Source organism: Emydura macquarii, unplaced genomic scaffold (genome assembly GCF_026122565.2).
Source record: "Emydura macquarii macquarii isolate MOO-44397 ecotype Brisbane River unplaced genomic scaffold, CSIRO-AGI_Emac_v2 contig_561, whole genome shotgun sequence".
Classification (NCBI taxonomy): Eukaryota; Metazoa; Chordata; order Testudines; family Chelidae; genus Emydura; species Emydura macquarii.
In genome coordinates this window covers 15,125,539-15,138,758 of record NW_027130698.1, presented here as the reverse complement: position 1 = coordinate 15,138,758, position 13,220 = coordinate 15,125,539, and the positions used below count along the sequence as shown (strand labels likewise).

The 13,220-nt window shown below is 52.7% G+C and overlaps 1 protein-coding gene across 1 annotated transcript in view; it reads left to right on the top strand.

Moving 5' to 3' along the window:
- GSE1 (Gse1 coiled-coil protein) overlaps positions 1-13,220 on the top strand; it is a 280,307-nt gene that overhangs the window by 42,612 nt on the left and 224,475 nt on the right. The window contains exon 2 of the mRNA XM_067540204.1: positions 11,733-11,910. Within this exon, the coding sequence (XP_067396305.1) occupies positions 11,733-11,910 (178 nt within the window). The remainder of the gene's footprint in view (positions 1-11,732; positions 11,911-13,220) is intronic.

The window sequence follows — 13,220 nt, the reverse complement described above, 5'->3', positions numbered from 1 at the left end:
GTGCTTCCAAGGTTTTGCTTGGCTTGTCTCGCCCCAGCAGCAGGCTCGGAAGCAGCTGGTCAGGCTCAGTTTCTGGTCAGGGCTTGTTTGCTGTTAGCCCTTCACAACCGGCCTCCCTGACAAGCTCCTGCAACATCTGTTGAGCGTCAATGCTTTCTTGTGCCTAAGCAGAAAAGGTGGCATGTCTGAGGCCTCTGTACTCCCAGCGGCTTCCCCTGCTCTCCCTCCTCCCCTGAGAAAGAGCCTCAGGGTGCTAGTTAACAAGTTAGTGCCCAAATCACTCTGTTTGCTGCTAATTGGTTGTGAGTCTTTGAGGACATGGTCAGAGCGCAAAGCCCTCCCCTTGAGTGGGGATGGAGAGATGGTTTATCTGGCTGGACAGATCCCCCCTAATTGAGCAGATACTCCATGTTCACAAACAGATGGCTTCTTTGCATCAATTATTTCTTATCTGTGTAACCGGGAATGATTTTCTGACAGATAGCACGGGGGAAGTTAAAGGAGGAGGAGGCACAGACACACACTCGTTGCCACAGTCTGGCACTGACGGGCACTTTCCAAACCACACACAATGGCGGGGCTGATGATGTTTCTCACGAGGCTTGCTGGTAACTCACTGGTCCACACCTGCCCCTGGTTGTTTTGTGGCTCAGGATTCCAGTTGCGCTGAAGCCTTGTCCTTGCTGCAGATGCGCCAGTCCTGCTCAGCTCTGGTCCCGACAGGGGACCAGACATGTAGGAAGCCTAACAGCTCCTCTCCTTGGCGTGGCAGCAGGGATGAGTGTGTCCCAGTGTGTCTAGTTTCTGTGTGCGCTGTGCCAGCAGGCACAAGGCTGCAAACAGGCCGAGCAAAGCCCAGGAGACCCTGTGGTACAAAGAGCTCGTTTCCCAGCTGAGCTAGCCGGGGAATGAACAACACATCCCTCCAGGCCTCTGAGGGGGCTGCGTAAGAGACCGGCTGGCATGTGGCCCACTTCATGTCAGATCTGTAACTGCAGACAGAAAGGGCTTCCTGCCACCGGTGCCGTCTAGCCCATCAGGGCGGGATTGTCCCCTCTGGTGCCATGCCCAGTTCAGCAATGGGCAGCATCGCTTCCCTTGGAAGAGGCAGAGTTCTGCATCCACTGCCACACATCAGGTGTTAGCGGGGCAAGTTTCCCTGTGCCTGGCGGGTCGGGTCCCACTGGCTCTGGGCAATCACATTAACAAAAGGTGGTGGGATGCCGCTTTGTGGGCATGGGGAGGGGAGAAGAGGGAAGATCATTGAGGGAGAGAGGAGGCTCTGGCGTGTTTCCACTGGGACCAGAAGGTGCTTGATCCTGTATTTCAGTCTGTTCTTTTTTCGGCACTTTCCCGCCCCTGTCAGTCTGTCTGTCCATGGTCTGGGGCTCCCACCTGGAGCTTCCCCAGAGCCAATATCAGCATCTTCCTTCCTGCGTCCATTCTGGGAACCTCCCACCCAGAGACTTTGACGCCTCTTGCCCGCATAATGATGTTCTGGTCCCCCAACCAGAGCTTTGTAAGCTACAATCTAATGAGACCCCAGACAGGTGCTCAGTGTAGATCTGCCCCCTGGAAGGGCCGTAGCTCTTCTGCCTGGGACACTATTTCCAGAGTATCTTTTCCTGTCCCTCCCTTGAAAAATCGTAGGCCAAGAGGCTGCCCTGAGAAGCTAAACTGGAGCCAGGAGGTGTCAGAGACTGAAATTCCCCATGTATTCAGGGTTGCCTTGGAGAGTCTGCTCGTTGGGGAGACTTTTTGAGGGTCCCCTTCCCCTCCTTCCTCTGAAGCATCGGGCTGGAGCTGGGCCCCTGGGCCGGTGATCTGAGGTGGCACGGAGAATTCGCTCCCAGGTGCTCAACTGGCTGGGTCTTGCTCACATGCTCAGGGTCTATCTGATTGCCCTATGTGAGGGGGTCCCCCCCAAGCTCAGATTGGCAGTGATCTTGGGAGGTTTTCACCTTCCTCTGCAGCGTAGGGTACGGGTTGCATGCTGGGATCATCTGGGTGCATCTCACTTAATCGGTTCCCGCGGTCCCGCCTGTTCTCCGGCACACAGTAGATTAGTCTCCTGAGGGGCTGTAATACTTTGGCCCAGTCCCAGTCGTTGGTTCGGTGTGGGGATGGCCGGATGGTGTCAGTGGCTGGTGATGTGCAGGAGGGCAGACTAGATGATCTGGGGTTCGCTCCTGGGTTTATATTGTATGCCACTCTCTGAACGTTCACCTCCATTTCTGGGCCCCTTCCTGTTTTCCAAGGCACCCTTTTCAGCTGGAGAAGAAGTTGGAGCCGCCACAGCTCCCCCACACCATGGCAACTGCCCCACTGTGCTTTGCCTTCCTCCCTTTGAGCTCAGGTCGCTGGCTTGGTGCCTGCTGCGGGGCTACAGCTCTAAACGTTGGAGAGAAACAGAACAGGGAGCCTAGTTGTTGTTTGTTTGCTTGGCAGCGCAGCCGGCTCTGGCAGGTCCATCAAGATAATCACTGCGTCTAGAGGGAGCTGGGCTGCTCCTGCAGAACATTACACGCCAGATAAGCAAAAGGCTCGTGCCTCTCCTGGGAAGTGCAGGCCAACTCCCATGCTTGTCTGTTAATGGGAAGAAATCTAATCAAAGGGCAATGCTGGTTCCCTCGCAGGAGAATGTGCTCAGGATTGCCAGCGGGCTGCTAGGTCCAGACTTAGAAATCCGGCCCACTTTCCCCATGGTGCCAGAACCAGGATGGAAGCAGATAGCCTTATAGTTGTCTGGGGCTTTGGAGAGCTCTTCGTTAATTGGTTGGCAGCCTTCCCAGTGGAAGGTAGAAGGTAAAAGCTGGGTTGGGTTTTTACACTGGAACCTTGAGAAGGGATTGGGGTGTCTAGTTCATCATTGGTCTCTCACTATTAAGTATCTAGATTTAATTCCTGCCTTAGGTTGCCAGGGAAGATGGAGTCAGATGGTGTCTCTGTTGGTCCCTATTACACAGTTTGGCCCAATAGGGACGCTGTCTGCTTGAGAGAGGCCTCGGGCTGGGATTGCAAGGAGTGCCACATGCCATGTGTGTTCAAAGTGCTGCATGCTCAGCCCCTCTGCAAATCAGGCTGCTTCTCTTTGGGACCCTGTCCCTTTTCCCAAGCCGCAGCGCTGGCCTGGCATGCTGATAATCCACCAATGAATAATTAGCGAAGGGCACCTTCATCTGATAGAGTTGGAGGAGCTGTTGCCAATCATGTCAAGCATCACATTTAATTAACACTTGATCTGGTATCTAATATACCTTGAATTACTGCCTGATTGCATATTGCCTATTGCTGCACAGATTACCTAGCCAGTAATAATAATAATTAGTAATTATTTGCACTACTTTTTAACACTTATTCATCTAAGAATCTCAAAGCAGTTCCCCGAACCCTAATTAATTACGCTTCCCAACAGATAGGTAATCATTTGCCTGGCATCAATGTGCAACCACCTCTGGGGTGGAACATGGCAGCTGATTAACAGCACACATTAATGTTGCCCAGCCACTTTACGACAAGAAATGATGCAGAGCCCTGTGCCTAGTTGCAACTGGGGGTGAGGTTGGATTTCGGGAGGCAGAATGTGATGATCAGAGTTGAAATTTGGCCGGGATACCAGGCATAACACCCTTACTCTCAGGGGGATGTGCTATGGGAATGTTAGGACCCAGTCCTGCTCCCCTACGGTATCAATAGCAGAACTTCCATTGAATTCAGCGGGAGCAGGATCGGACGTCTAACCATTACAGGTGCTTTCCCATCTCCTCCAAGAGAGGGTGCCAGCAGCAGCACAGCAGCCGGACCAATACTGACTTGGTATTGGTTCGCTCCGGGAAGCATTACCTACTCAGACTGGCTGCCTGAGGGGAGCCCTTATAACCCCCTGCTCCGGGCACGTGGCATGGCCAGTAACACCTCAGTCAAAGGGAGGCTCCTGGTGCTGGTGCAGCCTGGCCCATGGAATACTGCCCTGATTACCAGTGTGCCAGACTCTGTGTCTTACACTCCCTTGTAGTATCACAAATCAGTATTCACGCAGGGCCAGATTTTGCCATTCAGAGGCTGCCCTGTCCTGCAGAGCCCCCTTCGGTCTCCCCCTTCGGCTCCCAGGCCCACCAGGGGAACACACAGCTCCCCTCGCAACAGCCCACCAGCTCCATGGGCCGGTGCAGCGGGGGTCAGGGCTAGGGCTTCCTTTCTTCCTTGTCCACTTTCAGGCAATTGGCAGCCCCAGGGAGGGGGAAGAGGGGGCACAGAGGCGACAGACCCTGGCATTGTGTGGGGTGTGCAAAGGGGGTGGTAATTGAAGGCAGCTTGGGAAGGGAGTGATTAAAGCACTGCAGCAAGAAGGTAAAGAACCTCAGCCACACACAGACTGGTGTGTTAGTTTCCCAGCTGGGCCGTGCCAAAGCTTGCCCTTCTGGCTGTGATCCGGCAGGGCCCCTCGCCCTGCAACCGGCGTGGGCAGGGAAGGAGATGTGAGATTCTCAGCGTACTTATCCCTGACCCCTGGGGGGCCCAGCCTGGGGAAAAGTGTCTGCCATCTCCCGGGAGACCCTGAGCGGACGAACAAACCCTCGACAACCAGCCATTCAGCAGGTCGAGGAAGGGGGTCCCAGGAACACAAAGAGTCTGGTTTAAACCCGCCCTCGCTCTGGCCTGGTCTCACCTCGTGGGGCCTTGTTTCCCGTCTCTTTCAGCGTCACAGGGTGATGCAAGGATGGCGTGTCAGAGGGGCTGCTAGCTGGGACGCCACGTTTCCTGCTGGGGGCGTGCACAGAGCTGAGAACGCTGGGTAGGCGCCTCCTCACCAGTAAACACCAGGGTCCCCTACTTCTCTGGAGGAGACCGGACAGCAGCAGTTGTCTGTCCATCCTGCCAGCTCACACCCTCGCCCCTACCCTCGCACCCAGCCACTCGCGAGGGAGCTGTTGGTATTCATGTGGTCTCTGCTTTGCTTGCAGTGGCCAAGCAGCCTTGACTTGGATGGTTGGATTGGCTGAATCAAAGCAGCTGTTGGGCTGGTGCTGCGCTCTTTCCCCCAAGATGGAAGTGGAAAGGTTTGGGGGAGGCAGCAGATGGAGTCGGCCTGGAGGTTTGGCCCTAGACATCTCTCTTTTGAAGGGGAGTTTGGGGGCCTGGTCATGGGCCCTTTGTCTCGTGGGCTGTGTTTCAGACACAGCTGCAGTGATGAGCAGGCCCTATCATCCAACCTGGGCTCAGGGCCCGCCCCCCCCGGGCACAAAATGAGTTGGATGGTTCTCCATCTAGTTCCTAATGGGCAGGTAGGTGTCCCCATTGCTGCCAGTTGCAGCGGGCCCCTTCAGTGACAGGAGTGAGTGGTTCACAGAGACTGGTCTCCCCTCTCGCCCCAGACGCGGTGCCTCCCCTGGCAGGGTTGGAGAAGCATTGGCAGGGGAATCGCATGGGCTGCTATTGTTTATAGAAAGGCAGGATTTCAGCCTCCAGGTCTATCCCCTGGCACGTTGCACCAGGCCTGAATTCCCTTGATATAAAAGGAGGGAGTTCAGAGCACATGCCAGGAAAGGATCCCAGATATGGCTGATGTTTCTTTTGAAGCCGAGGTGCTTCTGGCTGGTGTTACTGATGTGCCCTCAAGGAGAGCTGATGGCTCCTGAGAGAGAGAGTCCCAAAGGGAGCTGGGCAGGATTTTGTGGCAGCATGAAAGACTCCGTCAGAATGGGAGGCATTTTCCATTTCACTTGAATTGCCTGAAGCGGGTGAATTTTGCAAAGAACCCAGTGACGTCTTTCCAGGGTGCTCCAAATGAGACCGTTTCCCCTCGGAGATGCTGCTAATTTGGAGCAAAAGCCCTTCCCAGTCCTCTGAATCTGAAACGTTTGAAATCCAGATTTCAGCCTGGCAAAGGTCAGCTTCCAGCCACATGGAGTATGTGGGGGAGCCCGACCTTTTGCCACGTTTGTGTTTAAACTCCCCGTCTGCCTCCCCTCAGAGCCCTGCCAGTTTGTGCTGGGTGAGGGGGGAGGAGGAGGAGGAGGGGGGGGGGGGCAAAATTTTGGAGCCTCCCAAAAAAACTCCAGTCGTGGGCTGGGATTTTGCAATTGCCTGTTGTGGCAGCAGGCTGATGTGATGGATATGCTGTACTTGGACTTTCAGGAAGCATTTGACAATGTCCATCACCAAAGGCTCTTAAGCAAAGTAAGCAGTGATGGGATAAGAGGGAAGGTCCTCTCCTGGATCAGTGACTGGTAAAAAGACAGGGAGCAAAGGGGAGGAATAAATAGTCAGTTTTCATAATGGAAAAAGATAAATAGTGGCGTCCCACAGGGAACTGTACTGGGACCAGTGCTGTTCAACATATTCATAAATGATCTGGCAAAAGGGGTAAACAGTGAGGTTGCAAAGTTTGCAGATGATACATAACTACTTAAGATAGTTAATTCCAAAGCAGATTGCAAAGAGTTACAAAGGGACCTCACAAAACTGGGTGACTGGACAAGAAAACGGCAGATGAAATTCAATGTTGATAAATGCAAAGTAATGCACATTGGAAAACATAATCCCAACTATACATGCAAAATGATGGGGTCTAAATTAGCTGGTACTACTCAAAAAAGAGACCTTGGAGCCAGCATGAATAGCTCTCTGAAAGCATCCACTAAACGTGCAGTGGCAGTCAAAAAAAAAAAAAAAAAGCGAACAGTCTGTTAGGAATCTATAGTAAAGAGATAGATAATAAGACAGAAAATATCATAATGCCACTATATAAATCCATGGTATGCCCACACCTTGAATACTGCATGCTTGGTCACCCCATCTCAAATAACCTCTTCGAATTGGAAAAAGTTCAGAGAAGGGCCACAAAAATGATTAGGAGTATGGAACAGCTCCTCTATGAGGAGACATTAAAAAGACTGGGACTGTTCAGCTTAGAAAAGAAACATATAGGGGGAGGATATGACAGAGGTCTATAAAATCATGAATGGTGTGGAGAAAGTGAATAAGGAAGTGTTCTTTATCCTTTTACATAACACAAGAACCATGGGTCACCCAATGAAATTAGTAGGCAGCAGTTTTAAACAGAAGGAAGTACTGCTTCACACAATAATGCACAATCAACCTGTGGAACTCATTGCCAGGGGATGCTATGAAGGCCAAAAGTATAAGTGAGTTCAAAAAAGAATTAGATAAGTTCCTGGAGGATAGGTCCATCAATGGCTAGGAGCCAAGATGGTCAGGAATGCAGCCCATCCTCTGGGTATCCCTATACCTCTCTTTACCAGAAGCTGGGAGTGGACGAAGGGCTGGATCACTCGATAATTGCCCTGTTCTGTTCTTTCCTTCTGGCACTGGCCTGTGTCGGAAGCCAGGATACTGGGCTAGAGGGACCGTTGGTCTGACCCAGTGAGGCCATTCTTGTGTTCTTATCAGTCCAAAGAGATTTAACACACACCAGTACCTCTGAGCTTTCTTCCTTTTGAACCTGTGTGGTGCTGAGTACCCTGCTGAAATTGGAGCACATGAGTAGCCTCCTGGACTTCAAGTGCTTTTGCTGGATCGGGGCAAGACGAGAGTGCTCAGCACCTGGCTGGATCAAAGCCACGATCAGAAATCAGCTGAGCGGAGTGCATGAGACCTCCTTTGTCTCTGGGATCTGCAGGCCTGTAGCTTGGCGCATTGATTTGCTTTAATCCTTCTCCCTGTGTGTCCCGTGTTGTTGCATAAGGGGCCTAGGGCAGGTTTGCAAAGCATATGCACTGTTGCCAGGGGAGGACTCAGCCCTGCTGGTTTGATCTGGGCCAGCCCGTGTCCTCAGGCATGTCTGGCAGGGGGCTTGCAGCGTCTTCTCTTGGCTGGGTTGCACCCCAGTTGGAATTGCTCTGGGATGTGACAGTGATGGTGTTTGTGTTGCATGGGGTAGATCTGCTGTAGCGTGTTGCCCTCACACCCAGGTCCCACCCTTTCAAAGGGACGGGAGGGCATTTTGGCACTGCATCGTGTTGTCTTTGACATGAGGTTTTGCCCTGAGCAGATGAGTCTGGCGTGTGCCACAGCCCTGCGATGCAGTTAAACACTGTGACGCGCCAGCCTGTCTCAGAGGCAATGGCAGCCCTGGCTAGAGGAACTCTGTCTTTGCCCCGCAGCTGGGGCCATTGCGCGATGTATTGGGGCCGTGGCCCTGCTGCACAGACCATATTCCAAGGGCTTGTCTGCACTGCAGGTTTGCCCTAATAGCAGCCATCCGTGGCCCGTCACCAGGTTAGCTTTGCCGGTGCAAACCCCTAATGCATAGTCATCATTTGCATTGGTGCAGTCTACCCTGACTTCATGCAGGGCAAAGGCGAAATGGTGCAAACCATGGCTTTGCCTGGCTACACCAAGGGTTGGCATGGGTGCAGCTACCGTGTTGGCTGGAATGCCCACTGCAGACAAGGCCCCTGCCCCGCAGGAATGGAGGGAGACTTTGCTTAGAGGAGGGGGCTCTGTTACCATCTGTTTGAAGTAGCCTCCAGACTCGCTTTGTAGGGGATAGGTCCTGACACACCCTTTCTCCGGTGCGCAGCCTTCCTTGTAAGGCTCTGCTTGCTAATGCTGCTGCTTGGTGCCCAGTTAAACCAGAAGCCATGCAGTAAAAAACCCAACACACTACAGTCGGCCCCACCATGCGGAAAGAGTCACTTTCTATTAATAATTGCAAAAGAGGAGAAGAAGCACAAAGTTACACCCATGTTTCCCTTAACAAGCCCTGGGGGCCTGGAGGCTGCCCTAGCAGAGATTAGACCGGACATGCCCGCTTGGCTGCCTAACAGATCTTGTGCGGTGGCAAAGGTGCCAGCCTCTCCCGTCCCTGGCCTCGCTCCGAGCGACCAGGCAATTGGGTGGAAAGTTGCCAGTTGGAGTCAGTAAGTGTTGCCACTTGAGGGCTTGTGGGATTTGTCGAGCGCTCGCGGTTGTGCAGTGTTACCATATGGATTCCATAAATTAAACCTTTCCAGGAAACGAATGGGAAATTTATATGTCTGCTCACATGTGTGGCTCATTGATTCTAAGAGCTTCCCAGCAAAATTCATGTACCATTCATCTTACTTAGACGTTCCCAGTTTTATAGGACTAATCTGTCGAAAAATTGGATCAACATAAAATCCTTTCTGCACAACAGCCCTGGCCTTAGTGCTTGTAAATTGGAGTGGGAACTCCCTGCACCCACCCTGCCGGTCCCTACTGCAGGCCCGTCTGGCACCTTCCCTGATCTAAAGTCTCCTGTTTGACTACCTCTCTGGTCTGTCTGATCACAGCCCCTTTCTCCTCTTGCCAAGGCCTGGAGCATACAAAGCCCAGCTGCATCCTTTCTGGAATCCCACTGCAGGAAGGCGCTGGTAACAATCAAGGCTGGGTGGGGTTTGGTTCACTGCATGTGTCGGGAAGGTCTGGGTTCAAGTCTCACGTGGGGATTTACTGCTTTGCCTGGGGATCTGCTGAGAGAGGCATAGTCCTTCAGCTGGGGAGTTCCTCTGCAGCTGGTCTGGCAGGGCCAGAGTTTGCTGACCAACAGCCCATGGTGCAACTTTCTCCTCTTTCCTCAGGCTTTAGTGGGATGGCTCAGTTCTGATTGGCTGGTGCAGTTGGCTGCGCTCGGTTGGATCGTATTTGTCAATCTGTCACACCCTCTCCATGCATACGCATGCACGGTGGGTTATGGGCCACATTCACCAACTTCCTAGGATTTCTGACACAGGCATGACTGAGTTTATAAATTTAAACCATTGTCTGGATGATCATAGGATTCTTCTCTCTGCTGGTCTCTTCTGCCTCCTTCTAGCTTGGCTTTTTGAATCTAATGAGACACATCTGGTCAGACTGTCAGAGAGAGTCTGTAGAATACTCTGCGCAGGTCCATAAAGTCTGTTGCTTTGGAAAGTTGCTGAGTTTGGTATATAGGTTTATGTGTATCCAGACATTGGCAATGAGGGCCCTTATGTTAAATAAAATTAAAACACCGTTTTATTGCATTTCTGTCCCAAAGATGGAAAAAATCCATCCCAGCACAAGTTTATGCAGTTGTGGAGCTAGAGTGCAGATGACTATAGTTCATTGCCACTTATTAAAGATACAAAGAACTGAGGACAGTACAGCTATTTTCTCAGATGCACATTAAACGAGGATGACAGATTCAACAAATAAGGGCACACCACAGAGCTGAGACAAGAGAGATTATGAGTTGCAGTAGGCATGACAAACATGGTAGGCTTAGCATTTAGGTTTTAGGGACGGGGAAATGGTACTGCAAAACAGAGTGCAGATAGGAATGTTTTCATTTAAATGTCAAAATAAAGAAGCAGTGGATAGATTTGTAAGGCTGTTAATATCCTCCCTGGCAGCTCTGGGACCTGCAGCACAACAGTGTGGAGCTGGTGCGTGAGAAAAGAAAGTTACAAAGGTCTAGAAACAGAGCTGGATTCTCAGCTGAAGGAGCGCCAGTGTGTTCTGTGCTGCTTCACACCAGCCAGGGATCTGTCTGGGAAAGTGGAATAAGTGAGGAACAGACCGTGAAAGTGACTAGAAGCAGAGCAGTGTAGTTTCCTTCTTCAAGCCCTGTGAAGTGCAAAATGTAAACCAAGAGCATCAGCTGTGTAAAATAAATTAGAGCTTTGAAGTAATCTTAGGTCCTATCAGTAGCACAAGTGTAAGGTATTATAATGCAGAGAAGATTCAGAGGCAACTTGATCACCATCGATACGTACCTACGCAGGGAGAAGAAGTTTGTTACTAGAGGGCTCTTTTACTTGGCAGACAAAGGTATAATGAGATCCAGTGGCTGGAAGATGAAGTCAGCCAAGTTCAAACTGGAATTCAGACCTACTTTTTGAACGGAGAGGATAATTGACCGTTGGATCAGATTGCCAAGCAGTGTGACCAAGTCTCCATCACCTGGAGTCTTTAAATCAAGATTGGGGGCCGATCCTTCACTGGTATAAAGGAGCAGGGATCCAGGGAGGTCACTGAGGTTACAGCGATTTTACACCAGCTGAGGATCTGATCCTGGACATCTTTCTAAAAAAGGTGCTGTGCCTTGAGCACAGGATACAGGGCCCAATGCAGGAATCTCTGGCCTGTGTGCGGTAGGAGCTCAGACTAGATAATCGTAACAATCCCTTCTAGCCTCAAAATCATCTTGGAATCTAGGACGCTTACCCTTCCTGTGTCCCCTTAGCAGGAGCCTCATGTGCTGTGACTACGCAGAGGGGAGGGAAGTTGTTGATCCTAAGTAAATACTGGCCCATTGAGTAATCAGCAGCAGAATAATCAACCAGCAGCCACTGGCAGAGAGAGGGATGTTGCTTTGATTCCTGCCCTCCCTCCCTCCCCCACCTCCCCAAAGCCTTTCTTGTCTCGTCCTGACTGGAAGCACTTGGACTGCTCGCTCAGATCCATCTGTAGCCCCTGTGAGACATGGAGCTGGCTGGCTGGCTGGTGAGCAGCAGGCATCTCTGCTACTCAGCCACGTGCAATCTGCCTGAAAGAAAACAAAAGCATCTTGTGTCTCCCCACTCAGGCCCCCCAGCCGAGCTAGGGGGACACATTGTGGCAGGAGGACCCTGCTTTCTCCAGGCTGGTAGCAAACATCAGGTCTTGGGAGTGGGGGGAGCCAGGAGGTCTGCTGCCTAGTGCTGAATCTGATGCTGGCTGTCAGCTATTGAATTTCCAGGGAGGAAAGGTTCTGAGTCCCTGTTTTTCTGCTTTTGTTCCAGGCGTTGTCCTCTTCTCTCGAGACACCTGCCGTGAAGCCTACCTCCAGCGAGCCCAGACAGCGACTGGCAGGTTCTGGGGAAAGCCCAGGTGCAAGGAACGGAGTGGCCCAGGAGATTGGCTCTGAGCGTGGCCAGCGGCTGGGTGTGGATGTGGAAGGCGCAGACCAGGGAGCTACAAGTAGGTGCCAGATGTGCTGTCTGGGTCTGGGGGGAGCCTGCGGTAGCAGAGGTTGGAGTTCTAGGGTGTGACACCAGTGACCCACCGTCTCCAGGTTGCTCTGACTGCATGCAGTGACGTTGCTTGCGAGAGATTGGCCAGCCAATCCCCTGCACACACAGTGGACACACAGTTGCCACAGTGTGTGCTCCAGCATTGCACTAGGAACAGCTGGGCCGTGGCGCTTTAATCAGAGAAGGGGATATCCGGGGCACCCCAGAAAGTGACAGTAGCACATTAGCCCTTCCCACCCTCGAGCCAAGGCAGGTTGGGGGCAGATCAGAGTCATTACCTGGACTCTTCACTCCGGCCTGCCTCCTCTCGCAAAGGAGGCAGCTTTCGATCAAGACGTTGGGCCCGTCCTGCTGTTCTTGCCTGGGCAGAGCTCCCATTGACTCCGCTGGAAACCTTTTGCCCGTGCGAGGACTGTGGGGCTGGGCCTTCACTGTTTGTGGGCTGGATGGCAATCGGTGCACTCGGTGGGTGGGATTTCTTGCCCCACCCCTCCAGTGCAGCCATTGCACGACGGTGTTGGTGCCTTTCCGGGTGAGCCCCAGCTAGCTGCACCCTGAGAGCCAGGATGCAGGGAGGAGCTGTGCGGGATGGGGCGGTTGGAAAAGTGGATGTCCTGTCATTTAGCCAATAGAGCATTGTCTTCCCATGGGCAGCCCAGGGTACATGCCGTAGCCTGTTGGATGCTCTGGTGAGAACGCCTGCTGAGTGGATTTCCTGTTGGCCGTTTTGTCTCTATGGACTGGGTCTGAGGGCTGTGTGAGAGGACAGAGCATAGGTGAAACTTATTGCTGTGAGCAGGAGAATAGTGCCCAGGGTCTGGTGCCAGGGCGAGGGGCAGGGTGACTGTGGAACAAGCAGCCCTGATGGAAGAGGAATCTCTGCCAAGCCCTGAGTGTCCCACTCATGTGCCTTCCCTTGGCCTGCATGGACGTTCAGTCTCTTTGGCTCATGTAGTGCCTCTGCCAAGACTGCCACCAGGGGTGTGGGTAGGGGGGCAGCTTTGCGATGTGAACAAGCCAGCTGCGAATCCTTGTGTGTAGGCCACCCGATGGTTGTGCCCAGAGCATGGGCCCCTCCCCACTGGCCATGCCTGGGGACGAAGTGACCCAAAGCCGGATCCCTGGGGTGACCGGGATGTGAAAGGCTCTTTTTCCCATGGCCAGTCCCTTGAGGCCAGGCCCTGCCTCCCCAGTGGTACACCAGTGCCTCATTCTGGGTGGGGAGGACAGCTGTGGGGCAATGCCAGCCGCGCCTGC